At 25.0% G+C, this 22070-nt stretch overlaps 1 protein-coding gene across 4 annotated transcripts in view; it reads right to left on the reverse strand.

The window, feature by feature from the left end:
- The window catches only part of LOC126899354 (uncharacterized), a 23664-nt gene extending 2986 nt beyond the window's left edge, over positions 1-20678 (reverse strand). The window contains exons 1-3 of one of the 4 annotated variants that reach the window (XM_050674223.1): positions 20406-20677; positions 16446-16505; positions 15834-15963 (exon numbers count right to left, since the gene is read on the reverse strand). Coding sequence is in view for 2 of the 4 variants with exons in the window: in XM_050674221.1 (XP_050530178.1) it covers positions 15834-15963; positions 20406-20422 (147 nt within the window). In the remaining 2 variants the exon portion in view is untranslated. Of the gene's footprint in view, positions 1-2814; positions 2933-3686; positions 3927-15833; positions 15964-16445; positions 16506-20405 lie in introns of those variants that run through there. The other 3 variants (XM_050674221.1, XM_050674222.1, XM_050674224.1) reach the window with 3 other exon arrangements.
- Between the last annotated feature and the right edge of the window lie 1392 nt (positions 20679-22070).

Here is a 22070-nt window from a genome sequence, read left to right on the forward strand (position 1 = left end):
ATTCAATAACATCTCTCTATCTCTTTTTTGGTCTTCCTCTACCTCTTCTTCCTTCAACATTCATTTCTGCAACTGTTCTTACGGCTTCCGATTCTTCTCTCCTCATAACATGACCAAACCATCTAAGTCTATTTTCTTTTAGCTTGTAACTCAATGAGTACTTGACTTAAAATTGTTATCGATCCGATAAAGTTTTTGGTAAAAAGTTACTCTTTGAAACTTAGAAAAAAAAATTAAATTACATTAGTTTTTTTTTTCTTATTAGTTATAAATAATAAAAAAATATGCTTTAAACATAATATAAGGAAATAATTCTTTTTAAAAAAAAAGTCTACAAATTTATTATTGAATAAAAAATTTTAAGAATTGTCAGTTAGATCTAGTTCACTTTTTATATAATAAAATATTAATTTAAAAATAAAAAATATTTAAAATATACACATAAATCAGAAACAATGTTATCATCATCAGCACTAAACACTTAATATCAGTTGGTGTTCAGCACATGTGTTTATATTTGGCTTTACATAAATATTTTAAACATATTTTTCATTTTGAATATTGATTTTAATTTCTGAAAATATACCGGGAATCTGGCAAATTATATTCTATATAAGTATATAAGTTGTATGAGTGCTTGAAATGCTAATTCAAAAAAATATTTTAATTATTTCAAATTAAATTACTATAATTTAATTTGAAACAATTGATGGAGCAATATTTTCGTTTCATTTTAGAACAAAATTTATCGTTATAAATCCTTAACTCCATCATAAATTAATTAGAATTCATAATTTGATTTGCTTTAAAAATGCTAATAAAATCATTTATACAAAATTTAATTTTAATTTAGATATTTTTTTAGTTATTCAAATCTGCCCATTAAAATTTTTTACAATAAATTGACAATATTTGAATATAAATCTCAATAATGAGTTCGTCAAAAGTTGTGATGATATTATCCTATAATTTCTCTTAAAATTAATTCATCAGAATAGTTAATAAAATGTAAACCATAAAAAATCAATAATATTTATATGACAAAAAACATTAAAATTTAAAAAAAATCGGTTGGACCGTGGAGACACGGCATAATTGGGATAAATATACATGATATTTAACAACGATTATAATCACTATCATAAAAAACGTTTCGATGCCAATCTGTAATTTTTTATTTTTAGGAGAAATTGTTGGATTTTTCCAAATGAAAATCAACTTCTATTGTCTTAATTAAATTCTAGTTCCTAGTTTTATGATTCGTAAATATAATACATAAATATTTACTAAAGTCTTTAAATTTAGTATGAAATTGGATATTCAGTAATTTTTTATTGTAATTTTCACTAAGAAATTATAATTTTGTCATTTTTTTCACTTTTTTTTCTTAAAACTTCCAAAACTTTTTCAAATATTAACAAATCAAAATAATATTTTTTTATATTGAAACCTTAAGTAATTTCCTTTCATTTGATATCATTTTTTTAAAGTTAAAGTACATCTTTCATTTAACATATTTTTTAATAAAATTGGATAATATCCCCCTATATAAGGAGCCTGCAAAACTTGAAACATTGTATAAAAATAGAACTTTTTCAACTTAACTTTTGAAACCATTGTTTCTATTTAATGATGCCAATTTCAAACTTTCAAATTGAGCTTGAAAAGTTATGGTAATAAATTCATTTTTTTTTTTATTATAAACTTTCACTTTAAAAGACAAAAAAAAGTAGGTTAAAAATTATTACTTTTAACATATTAAAAATCAATAATAATTTGAAAACAATTAATTATAAAAATTATATAATATATAAATAAAAGAATTATTAATCTGGATATAATTAAGGAAATAGAAGTTAATGTTGCTTTTGTAATTATCCACCAATTTCTTAGAATTAAACACTATCTACAGATTTGCATCGAAGCGTTTCTTATGATAGTGATATTAATCACTATCAGATTAAACCTATACTGGACCCAACTATGCCACATCCCCACTGTGCTGGGTTTTTACTTATAGTATGTAACAGAATCTTTTATTTAATATTATTTTAAAGAACGCACCATTTTCGGAAAATATTTACGAGTTATGTTAAATAAGTTAATTTTTCAATCAAAAGTTGCTACTTTTAAACCGCCATGTGGTCAAGTAAAGGATCATAGTTACAAGAAAATTATACCGAATAAAAAAGAAACACCCAAGGTTTTTTTGAAAAAAATTGTTTTAATTCATAATTTTTACACTTCATAATATAAGCCAACATTTTTATGCGACTATGTTAAGAAAAAATGTTTAAATTTCCCTAGTATACCTATAGAATTAGGATCAAATATACAGTAATAATTAGGCAAAATCTGAACATTAACCTATCATAGTGAAATAAAATTACTAAGTTAGTATTAATTATGATTAACAACAACTTAACATTAATTATTAATAAGAATATAAAATAAAAAACTAAATTTGATTATCTATGAATCAAAATTAATTTTATTAATTTTTATACCATTAAGAAAAGCTTAATTGAAAGACAACACAAGTGTTACCGATTCGGCAAGCGTTCGTCGCATTTATGGTTCGATAAAATTGGCAATTTAAACTGATTCAAATTTAAAAGTTACTTTTTTAGACTTAAAAGAAAAAAAAATTTTAATAAGTTCAACTTTATATTCTATGCCAATTTGATTTATATAATATTTATGAAAATCAGTGTACTCCCCTTATAAGCTATATTAAAATGAATTAAAATACAATACCAAAAATTTAAAAAAAAAATAAATAAATAGATAAACACGTTATAAAAAAATTCATACTTTCTCAGTTTCGTATCGTAGCTACAAATTGATATTGTTTAAAAACCACAAAACGACAAGTATTATAAACATTTTAATATTGAAAACGTAAAGCACAATAATATTGTTAACTTTTTAACTGCCATAACGTAAAAACAAAATAAATAAAAGAATTGAACAAATAAGAGTGTAAATAAAATAAAAAGAGAACTTGTTCATTATAAAAAGAACAAAACAATGATATAACTCATATATATATATAATTAAAATAATCATTTATAATTGTAATTTTAACTGAATGTTTTTTTTACGAACAATATTCGTTAATTATAACGATTTTAGATGTAATTTTAAATTTTTATTATGCTATACTTAAAAATGCATATAGTTATCGAAATTATTTTTCAAAGAATTAAATTATGTATCTTATTACCAACCCATACAATTTTTATGTGAGAAAAAAGCTAAAAAATGACACTTTCAATATTAAAAATGTATTTATTTATTTAATATTTTGGGCTTCAACCATTTGTCTGTTCAAATTTATTTACAAAATTTTAAATATTTACAATGATAATTTATAAAAAATTTTACCATAAGATTTTTTCTTACTGGTGATAAATAATAAAAATTATATTTTAATTGTAAAATAAAGAGATAAATATTATTATAAACAAAGTATTACTCTAAAAAAAAAAAGTCCAACGAAATGATAATTATATCAAAAGTTATAAATGTTGTGAATTAGATCTAAGACATTCTGTATAAAGATATCACTTTGTTATTATCTAAAAGAGTGATTAGAATCGAACTAAATACTCGATAATATTACATTTAACATAATTCATTAGAAAATATATATTTATAGAATTATTTTAGTGTAAAATTTATACCTTCAACATGTTGAAATGTTTTGATAAGGCACTAGTATAAAAAAGACAGAATACCACTATCAAAAAACTTTGTAATATGATAAAACGCATTTTTTACTTTATGTAATTCAGTTTTTAAAAGAGAATAATTGAAGTTTTTATAACTGGTAATCGAGCTTGCACAAATAAATTAAAATGATAAAAAAATTAAAAATTCATAGTACACTAAATCAATTTTATAATAAAAAATTATAGTTAAGACGATTTAATGTTGCCGTTTCTTATAAAAATTACTTTTTAAGTAGTATATTATTATTGATATCATAATTCACTTCGAAATATAAATTACTGTCGTTTTTAGATTTTATTAAATAAATAAAAATAGAAGGCACAAAAAAGCTCTTTGCTTTTGCATGCTATAATTTATATGTATAATAAATAAAAAATGTTATTTTCTCAACTAAATATACATAAGGTGTAGATTTAAATGAATGACTAATTCAATTAATAAAAAACATACGAGTGTCAAATTTTATGTCTCGCCAAAAAAGCTAATCTTAATAACAATTAATTAGATGGGTAGGTAAGTATAAAAGCAATGGACGTTCTCCGGTTTTTGCTTTGTGGAGATAATAATAAGAAATTTTTTTACTATCTCTCCAAAATAAATCTTTATCCCGTGAGAATGCCCAAGATGACCCTAATTTATTATTATATTAATTGTGCTGTCCGGTTTACTCAATTCTGTCAGCGCCAATAACTGTTTTATTTTGCTCATCAAAACATTTTTTCTCTCCATCGCAATTTTTTTTTTTTTGAACAAAAGTCTATTACTCTTATATTCATATTCCTAGATATATATGGCTAGCGTTATTTTCAGTACCACCAGGGGCAGTAATGAGGTTATCTTCATTACTTTGCGCCTATTTATAAAATTAAAAAAAATAATTATTTTTTTAATATTAAATGGAGGATGGTATAAATAAAATTCTACAGGACAATAAATGATATAAATAAAGTTATAATTATAACGTTTAAATTAAAAAAACATTATCAAAACGTAATAAAAAAATAGAAAATAATTTATTTAATTATCAGTAAATAACATATAGTATTTATTTTTGTCGTCTTGCAATACCGAGGCAACAATAAAATGTTTCAATGGGCCATAAATTATTATAGGTATTTATTCTTGTCATTATAACTGATAGATACGAGAACAATAATTATCAATAAAAACTAGGTTATGTAACCTATTTTTTTTTTCACTTTTATAGAAAACGAGTTGTATTTCAACAATATGTTGTTAAAAACTATTTTGTAATTGTAAGAACAATTTTCGGATCTGTCACCCCATTCAAGTTATGGTTCTTTTTAATAGTTATTTTTAGAACTAGGAAGTTATTTGCTAAAAATTTACAGTGCACGCATTAAATAATCTTCCATATTTTCCAATAAAATACCTTAACATGACAATTTTAATAAATAATTATTGCAAAATGTTGAATGTTTCAGTATAATTTACTTCCGTCATCAAATATTTGAGATAATTGAAACATTATCTCATTTTAAAAGAATTTTTTATCAGTAATTGACAATAAAAAATTCATATATATATACTAGTCGTAACGTTTTGGTGTTATTTCGATAATCAAAATAAAACAAGGTAAATTAATTTCATAATGGGTAGTTTTTTTAGCTTCGATGCGAAGCGAGAAGGTATTAATTTTACTGTGTTTTTTTTTAATTTTTTTTTTTTGTGCCTGTGAACTCTCAATCTCAGCTCTCGCTGGACCGTTTTTGATGAACAATATGTCTAAAGATTACAAATCGTATCTGGTCGAAGACATAACCCTCAAAATTTCAATAAAATTCCCTCGTTCCCCGTTAACGGGGGAAATCCCCCAAAAAATAACAAATCTAAAAATCGCTAATTTTCGAAATTTTTTTTATCTAAAGTTGCCTTAACTTTTTTAAAAATGACTGAATCAATATAACTTTTTTTTTTTATATATATATACCTGAGGTATTTACCTCAGTTTATACCTCATATTTACCTCATTAATCATTTTACATACTTTAGTGAACATTTGACCCTTTAACAGCCCACAGAAAAGGTTTCAAAATGTTAACTTTTTTTACAAAAAAATTACTTTTTCAACTTAACTTTTGAAAATGTTCCGGAAAGACTGACACTTTTATATATAACTTAAATTAAAGCTTATGTAATATACTTCAATTTGAAAAAAAAAATTTAACCTCTGGATTTGTCTTTATGGTGAAAATGACTACCGTCATTCAAAAATATTCTATTTTTGTGTTAAAATTCTGGGTTTTATATTTTATTTTAATTTAAAATACCTGACAAGGGGAGTACACTGATTTTCATAAATATTATATAAATCAAATTGATATAGCATAGAAAGTTAAATTTATTTAAATTTTTTTAAGTTGAGAAAAATAGCTTTGAAATTTGAACTAGCTTAAATTGCCTATTTTTTCCAATGTCGGAAGCGACGTACGGTTGTCGAGTCAATAAAACTTGTGTTTCATGCACTTGAGGTTCAAGGTTCCAACCCGCGTATGGCAAGGATTTTGTTGCAATTTTTTCTTAATTATTTTTTAGATTCAATAACTTCATTAAAGATCAAGGATGCCTTCACTGTAGTCGCCCCTTGCGAGAAGAAATTTCTTATACATATAAAAATTATTTTATTATATTTTAGGTTTTAGCATTGATGCAAAGCTGAGAAGGAATTTTTTTGTGACTCATTTATTTTCTCTGCTCTAACTTGACCTACTTTTTTCAACGATAGGTCAAATAATTACAATCAGTTGAAGATATTACCCTCAAAAATTTAAAAACAAAATTCTAATTTATCAATTAAACAGTTACTTATCCCATGTTCTCCATACAGATAATTAAAATCTTTCATTTCTAATGTTTTCAAAGTATTTATTGATGAATCAAGTTTGATATGATAGGTTTCAACTACAAAATTACATTTTTTTTACTTTTTTTTTCATTCGACATACTTTTTTTTTTAAATAAGTTTCATACTAAATTTAATTACTATAATTATTATTTATTCATATATTGTAATAATAAATCAAATAACTAATCGGGGTGAAATTTAGGGAATAAGAATTATTGTTGCCTTTGAAATAATCTATCAATTTCTTAAAATTAAACACTATCTATAGATTTGCATCGAAGCGTTTCTTATGATAGTGATTTTAATCACTGTCAGATTAAATCTATACTTGTCCCAACTATGTCACTTCCATACTATGCCGCGACCCCACTGTGCTACCGTTTTTTTAAACCCTCTCTATACGTGGGTTTTTCATTAAATTTTTACAAACAGCATACCAAAAGTAAGCTTATTATCTCATGTGTTTTTTATACAAAACAAATTTATTAAGATCATTGCATTCATAAATAGTTATAATATGCGTTAAAAAAGTTTTGAAAAATGATATTCTTTATTGTATCGTAATTTTGATATTTTATTAAATTTCTAAAATTGAAGAGGTTTGATCCAATTATAAACGACGATAGGTATAACTAGATTTATACCGGGTTCTTTTGATTCTTTTTTTTATACTAAAACCTTAGATAATTACCTTTCATTTGATATCATTTTTTTGAAAATCTAACACTTAACCTGCTCATTGGGGGAGATTTAAAATAGCAACTTTTTTACAAAAACTAACTTTTTCAACTTAATTTTTGAAAATGTTCCGGAAATACTGCGTCCTTTAAACATATATCAAATTAAAGCTTATTTTATGTACTACAAAATGAAAAAAAAAAATTTGTCCCGACGACCTATCTTCTATACGCAAATGGCTACCATATTCAAAAATATGCTATTTTTGTATGAAAATTATGGGTTTTGTATTTTATTTTAATAGAAGTTGATGTTGCTTTTGCAATTATCCAACAATTTTTTAAAATTAAACACTATCTACAGATTTGCATCGAAGCGTTTCTTATGATAGTGATTTTAATCACTGTCAGATTAAATCTATACTGAACCCAACTATGCAATGTCTCCACTATGCCGCGACCCCACTGTGCTACCGTTTTTCTTAAGTATTGATAGATATATTTTTGAACATTTAAGTCAGGTATAATATATTAACAAATGCTATTTTATTTATTTCGATGACAAATATGCTTTAATAAGAATTTTTTTAATTTTTTATGAATACAGTTAAACACAACTGAAAATTTGCTATACATGTATAACGATAAAACGTTGTATAGTCGTCTAATTTTAAAGTTAAATTTGTATACATTATTTATATTCTATTTTTTTTTTTTTTTTATTATTATTATTATAAAGAATTTTCTGTTAATTTTATATATGTTAAAAATGTCTATTAAACATAAAAAATTAATATATATATATATTGTTTTTTCATAAATAAGGAAAAATGTTAGCATATATTTGTATTTTAGAGGACCTTGGAATTCAAATTTGATAAAAATGTGTTGCAGTGGAGCTCAGTGACGTATCTAGAGATTATGCACCTACTGTGGCCTTGCTAAACTAATATTTTATACAAATAAAAATAAACACATTTTGGTAAAAATAATATCTTCTCAACTCCGCATCAAACTAAAAAAAAAAAAAGGATAGCTATAATTTTTTTGGTATTAGCCTCTCCCATTAAATAATCTTGAATAATACATCCCTACAAAAACTGGTTTTAATAATTCTTTAATCCTCAAAGAACCTTAAATGCACGTATGTTTATATTAACTTCTCTTAAAGAAACCTCATGTAAGGACATTTTATACAACTCACTTGTCCCATTATAGTAAGTTTGTCTATCTCACTCAAAACCTTTAAAAGAACTAATAAAGCATTTAAGTTACCGTTGTACAAATTCATTTCATGTGTCAAAATTTATGCATAACAAGCAGAAAATTTCAATATCATACACGTTCAAAAGATTTTCTCATTTAATATACCACCAAATATTCTTCATTAATTAATAATTTGTCTTAAAGATAAATTCTCTTTGAGAAGACAATAACTTGTCTTCTCTACCACAAGCAATGTTTTTAGAGAGGACGTTAATCAAAATTAAATAATAATAATAAATTCATCTATTAGTTAGTTTTTTTAAGCCAATTCATCCTAATAAGTAGATATTTATGCGTATTATATGTACGCAAACATCACAATGTTTTAAATAAAAAATAGTATAAAATACTCATGATTCTATTTAACAGCTTAAAAAATGCGCATCTATGGCCCAGGTATATTAATTTTAATAAATATAAAAATTAGGTTTATTTTTAATTTAAAACATGTTTTTTCATTTGTATAATTTTATAAAGGTTACAAAAGTTATTAAAAAATTTTTAAATATAAGTAAATAGTGATAGCTCAAAAAGCATAAAAATTAAAATTCAAGTTTATTGTATACTATTTATATCATTCATATGTGTCTAAAATAAAAAATTGATAAGTGAAACAAAATTATAATTATAAATGAACATATTCAACTATATAAACAGGATAAAATTCAGAGTCATTATACTTTACATACACTCTATCATTACTAAAAGTTGTATCGCAAGCTATGTCATTTGGAACTTCTAAACTGTATGACACGTCTATTTTTTCAATTTTTCCAATGATAACTTTGCATATAATAAACACTATGATGAAAATAATACATACATACATAATTTATTTAAAAATAAATTTTAATGAAAAATTATATAAAAAAATAGTTACCGCCATTGTGTGTTGCATATGTATGAGCATAACGCGGACAATCTGAAAAACAGACACCTTTGCCATATCTAGATCTATAACTCATTCGCCAATCCAAGTTGTCTTTTATTATACTGTCGACATGCTCTGAATTTGTTGCATGAAACAATTTTTTTTTTTCGACTTTATTGTAATTATTTAATTTCATTTCATTTTTTTTTAATTTATAAAGTCCGCGAAGACTGTAATTATTAATTTTAAAAATTTTCTTCACCTAAAATTTACATTAACTATTATGTTATGTGTTTAATTATGGTTATATTATTTTGTAGCACACTTATCTCTTTATTTTCAATTAGTTTATCAAAGTATACTAATAAACTCGTAGGAAATAACTATAATTGCCTTTAACAGTTTTTATAGAATAAAATTTTATTTTCAATCTTTGAACTTAGTATTATAGACATAATAACATGTAATAACACTGCAGCAACGAATTTTCATCACACGAAATTATACTTTTTAAACCAATTATCTGTGTTGATTTTAAATATGCAACTAAATTTTTATTTTTATATTAAAAATTATTTATTAGTAAAATAATATAGACTACATATAAATTGTTACAAAAAATAACTATCTAAAATTATTATTAATTTTTATTTTTAATTGTTAACAACAATGCAAAATTTAGTAGACCTTTCAGACCACTTTCAAAAATCAAATTGAACATTTTTTTATGCTATTTTATTAAAACCCTTCTTCTATTTAGGTTTTTATTGAATTTTTGCACAAATACAGAAAAAAATTAGAAAATACCATTTTTTATAAAGCGTAATTTTTAGATATTTTTCTAAATTTTTAAAATTGCAGAGGTTTTTACCGATTTTTGGCGACGACAGATTCATCTAGATTAATATAGAAATATTTTGATGTATTTATCATTAAAATCGTTCGGTGATATTTGAGAATTTTCATAGATAAAAATAATAAAAAAACCCAGCACAGGGGGGTCGCGGCACAGTGGTAACGTGGCATAGTTTGGTCAAGTATAATAATATCTGACACTATCATAAAAAACGCTTCGATGCAAATCTTTAGATAGTGTTTAATTTTAAAAAATTGGTGGATTATTATAAAAGTTACATGATCTGCTAGTTCTTTATTAATATCCTGATTAAGATAAAGTATATCGAATGAAAGGGGGATATAAATATTATTTCTCATAAAAAAATTGAGTTGATCCATACACTTTTCAATAAGTTATAGCATTATAAAGTTAAAAATGTAAAAAATAAAATCGAGAATTTTCACACAAAAATAGCATTAGGTAACCGTGAAGACAAAATAAAGTCCGAATTTTTTTTTTCCATAATAAAGCATATTACATTAGCTTTAATTTAAGATATATATAAAAGTGTCAGTATTTCCGGAACACTTTCAAAAGTTCAGTTGAAAAGTTAATTTTTTGTAATAAAGTTGTCATTTTGAATCCCCCTCTGTGGGCTGGTAAAGGGTTAAATTTATAAAATTCATAAAAAAAATATACCAAATGATAGGTAAAAATATCAAGCATCTATAAAAAAAAAAATTATATTGATTTGTTCATTTTTGAAAAAGTTATGGCAGTTTTAAGTAAAAAAAAATGAAAAAATTTCGAAAATTAGCGATTTTTAAATTTGTAATTTTTTTGAAGGTTTCCCTCATTTACGGGGAACGAGGGAAATTTTTTCAATTTTTGAAGGTAATGTCTTCGACTAGATACGATTTGTGATCTTTTGACGTATCGTTGAAAACAATCGGTCCAGTGAGTGCTGAAAAAAAGTGGTAACAGACACAAAAAAAAAAAACACATCATAGTAAAACCAATACCTTCTCAGCTTCGCATCGAATCTAAAAACATGATAAAATACCTTCTCAGCTTTACATCGAAGTTAAAAAGAATGAGTTGAAAGTCTTATAATACATACACCACTCAATCTTCAGTAGTCTATAAATTATTGTCTATTAGTCATCGAATCATATACATATTATTCATATGAATCTATTAAACTATTCCGATAAATATATATAAAAATGCATTTATACAAATCAAATGTAATAACTATAAGAAATTCTTTAGTTATGACAAATCATATATTTTAAATAAAATAATATGTAATAACTAAGACAATTGAGTAATAAACAGATAATAGTAAAAGGTCGTGACACTTCTTGCACATATAGATGAATTAAATTTAATATAAAAGGGCCTAAAAAATTTCAATACGACCCACTTCTCCTTCACTTTATGTACTTTCAACATGTTTAAGAATTTTCAACCTTACTTCCAACATCAATACGGTAAATTCACATTTCACACAAGATTTATTAAGTTTAAAGTTAAGTATAATGAGTACATAAATTAAGTAGGGAACCAGAAAAATTAAGTGATCTCTAGAATAAAATATTGTTTAAATAAATAAAGAAAATCAATAACGTTTGTTCGAAGTTAGCTAGCCTAGTTCAATCTTAGAGTGAGTTACCAGTGTGGTCAATTCAAATAAAGCATCTCTAGCGAAGATAGAGAACCCACTTGTGGTTACTATACTACTCGAGGTATTTATTGACACGACTCACAGTCAGCATAAACTTAGATAACTACTGGTACGAGTGGCATTATTGATAATTTATGTGTGACAATTAATCATAATAATTTCTACTTCAAATTATTATTATATTAATAAATTTTCAAACATTGAAACAAACATTTGTCTTTTTTAATATATTACATCTTCTCATAAAACTCATTTTTTTTCTAAGTTACTATAACGTTTAACTATCACTTTCTTGGCTCAACATACAAATTTGAAATTAACATCATTAAATAGAAAATTTAAATACATGTTTTTTTTTTACTTCAGAGGTCAATTATTTAAAGAAAATAAGTCAAACGATTTTTTTTTTATCGTATATTTCATTAAACAAGCTCTAATTTTAAACAATGTAGAATGATATAAGCAATGCCACCCGGCACTGACAGTTATGTCAATTAAAATTGAAGTACTATCTAGTTCTAAAGAAATATTAGTCTGAACTTTTATCAAGTGTGAAGTACTTTGCATCTAAAAAATGCATAGATACAGATGACAACTACCCAAAAATAAATGACATAGAAATATTATTAGAATTACCTCACAAAAAATATGGAAGTGTAATCTTCATAAAACGTAATCTAGTCAGTATATTAACCTCAAGCCTAACCTTACAAATTTGAACCTCCGAAGAAATTTTAAAATAGGATCGAACAATATTATCATAGGGTACTTCAATAGTCATAGTACATGCTGGAGCTATAATAAAACCAACGAGGATAGACAGAATGGTCGGAAGCAGAAAACTTGACATTAATACACGATTCTAAATTTCCACAATTCTTTAACAGTGGAAGTTGAAAGAAAAGGTGCAAACCTGATCTCAATTTTGTAACGTATAGTATGAGACAACAAGTTTCAAAATAAATTGGAAAACTGATTCTAAACACGCAGCATAAATCAGTGTACCTATAATACCATGCTATCGTTAGATCACTACTTGTATCTTTTAAAATAAGACTATTTAATTATAAAAAAGCTATATGGACTGAATTCATGGAAGCCTTTGAAAACAAAATTCAACAAATTGAGGCTATATTTTCAAACTACAAGAAATTTGTTAAGATAGTGAAAAAATATCCAGAAAATGCATTTCTAGAAATACGTAAAGAGACTTGGCAAAGATACTTTCAAATTTTCTAAAAATTACGAACAATTTTTGATAAAGACCCTCTTGCTGCTAATACAATACTACTAGAATTTGATACAGCCGGTAAATGATAATAGAAGACATAAATGGCAATCACTAGTGGAATACATGGATATGACTCGGAATAGCAAAAAAGCACGGAATACCTTAAAACAATTAAACGAGAAAATCTGAAAACCAGATGACAACATAATAATGTAACAGCAAATCAAGTCGCACATATCTTTCTTAAAAATGGTTTACCCGTAAACAAAATGAAAATAATATAAATATCCAAAAAGGGAGATAATTAAATATTACTTTTCAAAATAGACTTTAGTAAAAAAGAAATAATATATGTAATAAAACATATTAAGAAAGAAAAATTAAGAAAACATATTAAGAAATATGTGAAATACAAACAGGAATAATAAGACATTTTAGTAACAACACACACAAATGTATGTTTAAGTTTTTTAATAAGTGTCGTAGTACGGCTAAAATCGCAAAACAATAGCTAAAGGCAAATATAATAACACAACTATAACCTGAAATATCATTAAATGAACTAAAACATTTCAAACTAATATCGCTGCTATTTCATATATGTAAGGTATACGAAAGGTTGATCTTGAACAAAATAGCCAGTTATAAAAGAAAACCTATTTCAAAATCAAGCTGAAGTCTAACCAGAGATTATTAGCAATTTAATATAATTATTAAATGTAAATATAATAGTGATAATATGATAAAAATTACATATGTATGCACTGAACAATGCATTGGTCATAACTAAACTATACAAATTCTATTTGATTAACGCGATTACAACGTAAATACCAATTTATTGTTAACACTACCATTGTTTTGTATGCTAGCAACACATAGACTAAAAAATTGTTTTCAATCTACAAACAAACGTTAACATAATAAATAAAGCTTCAAGCTCTATAATTTTTATACTTGAATGAACATGTTAAAATCAAAATATTCCTAGAATATAAAAAAAAAATTCATTTTTATTTGTTTCTTCGATTTAACCCAAAAGAGTTAGCTTAACAAAAAAATTTATATAAACACATTTTTTAGTAAAAATAATTTGTTAAATACTAAATACTAAATCTTCATTAATATATACACATATTTATGAAGATAACTCCATTTTTTTTAATTTTTATGAGAAATGACCAACTTTATGAAATATTACTCCAGATATTATTTGTAATAAATAATAAGGTCTACAATAGCTCATTATTATTCTTCCGTAAGGTCAAAAACTCAGCAAGAAAAACCAAAAAATTACAATTTTTTATATTTTCCTCTAACTTTCAGCTTAGAGTGCATTGTTAATTATATCATATAAAGCTATATTTTTGTAGAATTTTATAACTTTAAAATTAAGGGAGGGGCACGCTACAGTTTATGCAATATTATTTACATTGACAGACAAATAATTATATCATATGAAGAGATAAAAAACCTTAATGATAAAAACTTTTATGAAAATAAATGAAAGTTAATGAAAAAAAATTTTCAGGTCTGTATACAAGGTATAACTCAGAGTTATTTTATTTGTATTGACTATACAGGGTGATTTTTTTATCATAACCCACTCAATTACTTGCAGAATAATAATAATTTAAACATTTTTTTTTTATTATTATCTTTAGTTACACATTATTCTTGAATTATTAACTATGTAATACTTTTTAAGTTCATCCCTTATGCCTTGGAAGGGGGTCAACTTTGTTTTTTTAAATGGTAACACATATTTTTAATTTAATAAAATGTTTGAGTTTTTAATTTAATAGTAAATGGCATTTGAATTTTTAATATAACTTTATTAGCTTATTAGATATAAACATTTAAAGTTTCAAAATTTTGAGTTAATATACATGTATAATACACATGGGATTGTAAATACAGGTAGCTAATTGGATTTTTATGACATTGCTGTCTCAGTCACGGATTGTTTATTATCAATTATGATTATCAATAGATATACTTTCTGTATTGTCAGTTAGTGTATTTATAAACTCATAACAATGTGCCTTACTACAATTGATAATAACAATGCTGTGTACCTGCTAATATCGATGTTATAAAAAACCAATTAGCTACCTATATTTGTAATCCCTTGTGTATTATACCTGTATATTAATTCAAAAATTTGAAACTTTAAATGATTATATCTAATAAACGAATTAAGTTATATTAAAAATTCAAATGCCATTTACTATTAAATTAAAAATATGTGTTACCATTTAAAAAAACAAAGTTGACCCCCTTCCAAGGCATAAGGGATGAACTTAAAAAGTATTACATAGTTAATAATTCAAGAATAATGTGTAACTAAAGATAATAAAAAAAAAAAATGTTTAAATTATTATTATTCTGCAAGTAATTGAGTGGGTTATGATAAAAAAATCACCCTGTATAAGGATATTATTGTGGACTAATGCATAAATAGCTTTCTTCTTATTTAGTTTCCATTATAAAACATAAAAATTATACAGATAAGTGTCAAATAAGGTATATAAACAAATAGTGACATACAGATTTACCCCTCTAATCCCCTCTCATTTGACCGCTACTAATTGTTTATAATAAATACCATAAGTTATTAAACATAATTAAACACGTAAAATAAAATGCACTAATTTCTTACTTTAAATCCTCTTTCTCTTATTTGTTCAAATAAATCTGTTTCTGCAAATTGAAAACATAAGAGACTTATTTCTTCTTTCAATTGTTTTTCATAATATTTATTCAAGGTCGGTACACTATAAAAAGATAACCTAAAAACAACAATAATTATTATTTGTATAAAAATATTATATTAGACTAGCAGTTCTGAATCTTTTTATATACAAGTATAACACCTACACATATACAAGATCATTTTCCACCTACCCATTAAAGGTAATTTTAAGAATAAAAAAAAATTAATGAAAATCCATTTTGAAGAAGGTAATTAAAATTTTAGCTTCGATGCAAAGCTGAGAAGGTAATAATTTTATTATGATGTGTTTTTTTTTTGTGCCTGTGAACGCTCAATCTCATCTTTCGCTGGACCGATTTTGATTAACAATACGTCAAAAGATCACAAATCGTATCTAGTCGAAGGCATTACCCTCAAAAATTGAAAAAAATTCTCTCGTTCTCCGTAAACTGGGGAAATCTCCCAAAAACTTACAAATTTAAAAATGGGTAATTTAGTAATTACTAGTTATTGTTCACAGAGAATATTAAATCGGTTTAGAATTTAGTACAAACTTACACTGTATATACTTTCTATTGGAGACAGATGATCGGATATTCCATTTTGTTCAAGTATCTACTATTCATTTAACCATATCAGAAAAATTATTTATATTTGATCTAATTTAAGTTATATCATCAATTATTTTTAAAATTATATTTTTAAACGATGATGGTAAATCATCTAAATAAAGTTTGAGGAACATTTTCAAAATTTAAATAAAACTCAAAATAATTAAAATAACAAAAGTAATCAAAAACAATTTTTCCCTCTCAATATAACTAAATCAATATGTTTATTGTAGTATTTTCTATTAATGAATACAAAAAAATTCAAAACAAGCGTCAAATATAATATTGTTATCACTTAACTTGTATAGCCAATAAAAAATTCGTATTTACTATAGGTTTTACTTCGTGTGAGGAATGGTAATATCATAAATCTTAAAAACAGGTGTTTATAAGATAAATTGGTAATATGCACTCAAGATGACTAAAATAAACTTTATAAGTTTTATGAATTAAGCATTTCAATTAATTGTTTAAATGCTTAACTCATAAAGAATTACGTATCTTCAACTAATCGACGAGTACGACGATACAGGTCGCTTCAGATGAGAAAATTAGATATACCTTAATATTTTCATAAGTTCTTTTTGGCTTGTTACTTAAAAAAAAAAATTATACGATTTTTTTATGGCGCCAAACAATATGATAAAAAATTCTATATTTAATTTCGTCGATGAAATTATCTTATTTTTAAAATGATATTTACTTAAAAATAAATATGTTTATTTTATTAGATTTCATTTGTTAACTTATCCTATCCCTACCATCAATAAAAAAAAATTTTAACTTTTAAAACTTTTTTTCTTAATTGGCAATTAATTACATAATTACTTGATTTATACTAATTAGCTTTTATCTCAAAAACTAGAATCAATCTGAAAATTCAGATTCAGAATCAGTGACGAAATTCCATTTAGATTTTACTATTATATTCTTAGGTTTTATTTCAATATTACTTCTATAAATATAAATAATTTATTTTTTATCATTATAATGTTTTTAAGAATTGTCTATGAAGGGTTAGACTCAAAAAAATGAATAATTTTTCGTTAATAATTTTAAAATCTATATTGGAATCAAATAGCAGTTATAGGCGTCGGTGGAGAACTCTCGGAGGATGTATAATTAAACGTGGAGTGAAATAGGGTTGTGTTTTATATCTACTGTTATTTAATATATATTCGGAATTATTTCCCGTAAAGCTCGGGAATGTTTAAATAACATTAGATACGCTGACGATACGGTAATTTTTACAAATAACATTGGGGGGTTGCAAAGAAGCCAAGCGTGTAGTAAATAAGGTGAAGTTTAAGAGGTACGGTGAGTTGTATAATAGGCTAGGAATAAAGGAGAAAGAAATCTATAGACTTGCAAAAGAGAGAAAAGGTCAAAAAATTATCATTATATAAGGCGTATAAGAAGTGTTGATAATAAGGTACTCTCGAGTGATGATGATGTGAAAAAAAGGTGGAAAGAGTATTTTGAAAAATTACTGAATGAGGAATATCCAAAAGAGACATTAGAGGATATCTCGTGGAATGAGGGACTAGAAGATTTAATTAGTGAGAAAGAGATACAAGAGGCTGTGGCATCAATGAAAAAGAATAAAGCCGTAGGACCAAATGAAGTCCCAGTAGAAGTATGAAAAATATTAGGCGGTGTTGGCATAAGGTGGTTGAAGGAACTAACTTTTAAATAAAATTTTATTAGAAGGGAAAATTTCAAATGAATGCAGGAATAGTATTGTGGTGCCGATATTTAAAGATAAAGGTAACATGCAGGAGTGTGGAAATTATAGAGGCATAAAGCTTATGAGTCATAATATGAAAATTTGGGAAAATGTAATACATAAGAGAATAAGAAATGAGACATCGGTATCTAAAAACCAGTTTGCATTTATGCCTGGTAAGTCAACAATGGAGCCATTAATTTTTGTGAGGCAACTAATAGATAAGTTTAGGGAAAAGAAGAAAAAGCTGTGTATAGTATTTATACCATACAGAAAAGGCACATTAATATAAAAGAAGATATGTATGATGGCACTTGTACCAGGGTAAAAAGCGTAGGAGGAATAGAAGAAGGTTTTCAGGTAAGAGTAGGAGTCCATCAAGGTTCTGCTTTAAGCCCTTACTTATTCTCTATAGAAATACAAGGAGAGGTGCCGTAGTGTATGTTGTTCGCTAACGATATAGTGTTAATAGGAGATAATAGGGAGGAAATTAATCAAAGACTAGAGGTATGGAGATCAGTTGGTGTCAAAAAGGTTTTAGAATAAGTAGGAGTAAGACAGAGTATATAGAGTACGAATTTGACAAAGAAGAACATGAGATAAGTGAAATGAGATCAGTGACAATAGACGAGGACGTGATATGAGAGATGGAGAGTTTTAAGTATTTAGGGTCAGTTGTGCAAAAGAGTGGTGGTATTGACGAGGATATAAGACAGGATTAAGTGCGGGTAGTTGAAGTGGAGAGAAGCGTCAGGCGTCTTATGCGATAATACAATTCCAATAAGCCTGAAAGGTAAATTCTACAAAACTGTAGTTAGGCCAACTATGATGAATTGTTTAGAGTGTTGGACGGTTGCTAAGAAAGTGGAGCAGAGATGAGAATGCTAAGATGGATGAGTGGAGTATCTAGAGAAGATGGGATAAGGAACGAGCATATAAGAGGGAATATAGGTGAAGAATCAATCGCGGATAAGATGAACTTATAGAAGAAGAATAATAATGAATTATAACAAAATCTGAGCGTATGAATAATATTTATTAATTTTATAATAATATTCTAGCTCACCCCTTTACAATTATTATTATATAGTATCTCTAACACCTATAAAAACGATTTAACAGTGTACACGGAATTCAACTGTAATATCATTTAATATTATTTATGATAATTAATTTAACTTTATGATTTATATTGACACATGTTAACACACACAAATAAAGTTTAAAAAATCAGTGTACTCCCCTTGTAAGATATTTTAAAATAAAATAAAATACAATACCAAGAATAAAAATAGCATATTTTTGAATATGGTAGCTATTTTTATCATGAAGACAAAATAAATTTCGAAATTTTTATTTTTCATATTAAAGTAATTTATTACAACAAATTATTATGTAAAAAGTTTTGTGTAAAGCCCAACAATTTTTATACACTTTTACCATAAAAGTAATAACTACTTTATAATTTTTTATATATTCTCCGAAAAAATTACAATACTAAATTATTAAATATCAATCTCATACTAATTTAATTGTTATAATAAATATTTATTCATATATTATACTTCTAAATTAAAAAAACTACTAAACAGGAATAATAAAAGAAATAGGAATTCATTTTGCTATTTAATTAATCCACTAACTTCTTAAAATTAAACACTATCTACAGATTTGCCTCGAAGCGTTTCTTATGATAGTGATTTTAATCACATATCGTCTATACTTGTCCCAACTATGTCATGTCCATACTGTGCCGCGACATTATTATTTACGCCTATGAATTTATTTACAAAACTAACCATATGTAGGGTGACTTCTTTTTGAAACGAGATATTTTTAATATATTAGTTGTAAAAAAGTAATTTTACTATTGGTACGCATTGTATTATCAGGATGTTAGTGAATAAACTATAAAAATCATAAAATGTCAATTTTAGAGAAATTAAAATAAATTTTATGATACACAAAGCATTGGCGTAGTCAATAATAGTTTTCTTATTTTATAATAAAAATTGTTTTTGACTAAATTTTCTTTTTTTTTTTTTGCTCAATATTCAAAAATTACAATTTTTAGTAAAAAATTTGGTTGTCGCATGCATTTTAAGGACGAGGGTGGGCTAGACTTTTAGTTTTTTAGAATGTATTTATAAGTTACAAATTGTAACCATAAAATAAACTTACTTTTTTAATTTTTTCATTTTTGCTGGAAGATGCCAAGATAATAATTGTTTATTTAATATGCTTTAAAAATACTTGCAATGGTTATATTTTGACAATATTAAGCAAATAATCAACAAAAACTTTCAGACCGGCAAATAGTCGTAGTCACTGATAGCTGTCGACAATAAAGACTACGAAACATAAATTGACTTTGAGCCTTTATTATCAACAGTCTATCGGAATCTTCATTATGAAGGTTTAATTTTTATGTTTTAAGACGCAAAAGGGTGAGCAATGATTACCAACGAAATAATGTGAAATATCACATTTATTTTTCCTCATAGACAAAATATAATCGTATGATTATCAGTGTTGCTAATATTGTAATCATTTTATGTTGTGTACATTTATAATTATTTTTACTTTAAAATTAAAGTATGTTCAATCTAAACAGATTAACTACTAGTTTAATATTTTAAAATAATTTTCATAAGTTACATAAGTTAATATTTTTATAATTTATTAATAAATGTAATTTTTAAAATTAATTCTCATTATCATTTACACCAATAAATATATAGAGTACACCAAAAAAAAATATTGCAATTAATATTAGATAAAGGTAAATAAATAAATATTTATTCAACTTTATATTTTGATCGTGTCAAGTGGAAGTTTAGGATAAGGGTGGCCGTTCCCAAGTAGTTGGAATAATAGCTAGGAAAAAGAAGGTTTAACTTTATTTTTTTGATTATAATTATTTCATTGATCTATCATTAAATTATTATTTACTAATATAATCTCTATTTAGGGACATTTGTACTAAGTATAAGGGGAAAATTTTTTTTAAAAGGCGGTAATTTGGGTGTTTATTTAGAATTTTGTAAATGGCAAATGTAGTAATTTTATATAAATTAACGGTAAATTAATAGTTTTACATTGACAACACCGAACTTACACTCGTAGAGAAGTTTGAAGGCTATATCGTATACAATTAATTAAAACAATTTTAATTTAAGACGTACATAATTTAAAAAAATCCATTACACCTAAAATTTAAAGGAGTTTATTGGCTATAATAATTGTATAAAACAATAATAAAATTAATTATAATTTTTCTTTTTTGTGGTTTTGCTTGTTATTAATGTAAAATATACTGCACACAGTCAATTATACATATTATTGCATTTTCAAACTTGCAACCTTATGAGCAGTCATGAAAAATTGGAATGTGGTTTTCACTTAAATTCATAAGTGTAAGTTATGCTACGCTAAGTAGCTTGAAAATTTTTCTGTGGTTTATTATGGTTCCCTATTCTATTTCATGAATTTGAATAAAGGACCTGACGGGAAACTTATCCACCACATTGCATATTTACACCGATAAAAATAATTTATTTGTGTGAGCTATGAATGCTTTTTGTTGCAGAAGGAATAAAATAACAATACTTTAACTACATAAATAGTTCTTTAAACAAAATGATTTTTCTCATAAAAATTATAAATTTTAGTAATTTCTGAGAAAATTAGCAACTTATCCAAAGTCAATCATTTAAAAAGATAAAGGAATGCTATTGAATGCGACATGAGGACAACTGATGTTAGCGTAAATGATGTGGGAGATCGTGTCAAGTGAAAGTTTAGGATAAGGGTGGTCGACCCCAAGTAGTTGGGATTAAGGCGAGG

This window comes from Daktulosphaira vitifoliae, unplaced genomic scaffold, assembly GCF_025091365.1.
Source record: "Daktulosphaira vitifoliae isolate Bord-2020 unplaced genomic scaffold, ASM2509136v1 Scaffold_2, whole genome shotgun sequence".
Classification (NCBI taxonomy): domain Eukaryota; kingdom Metazoa; phylum Arthropoda; class Insecta; order Hemiptera; family Phylloxeridae; genus Daktulosphaira; species Daktulosphaira vitifoliae.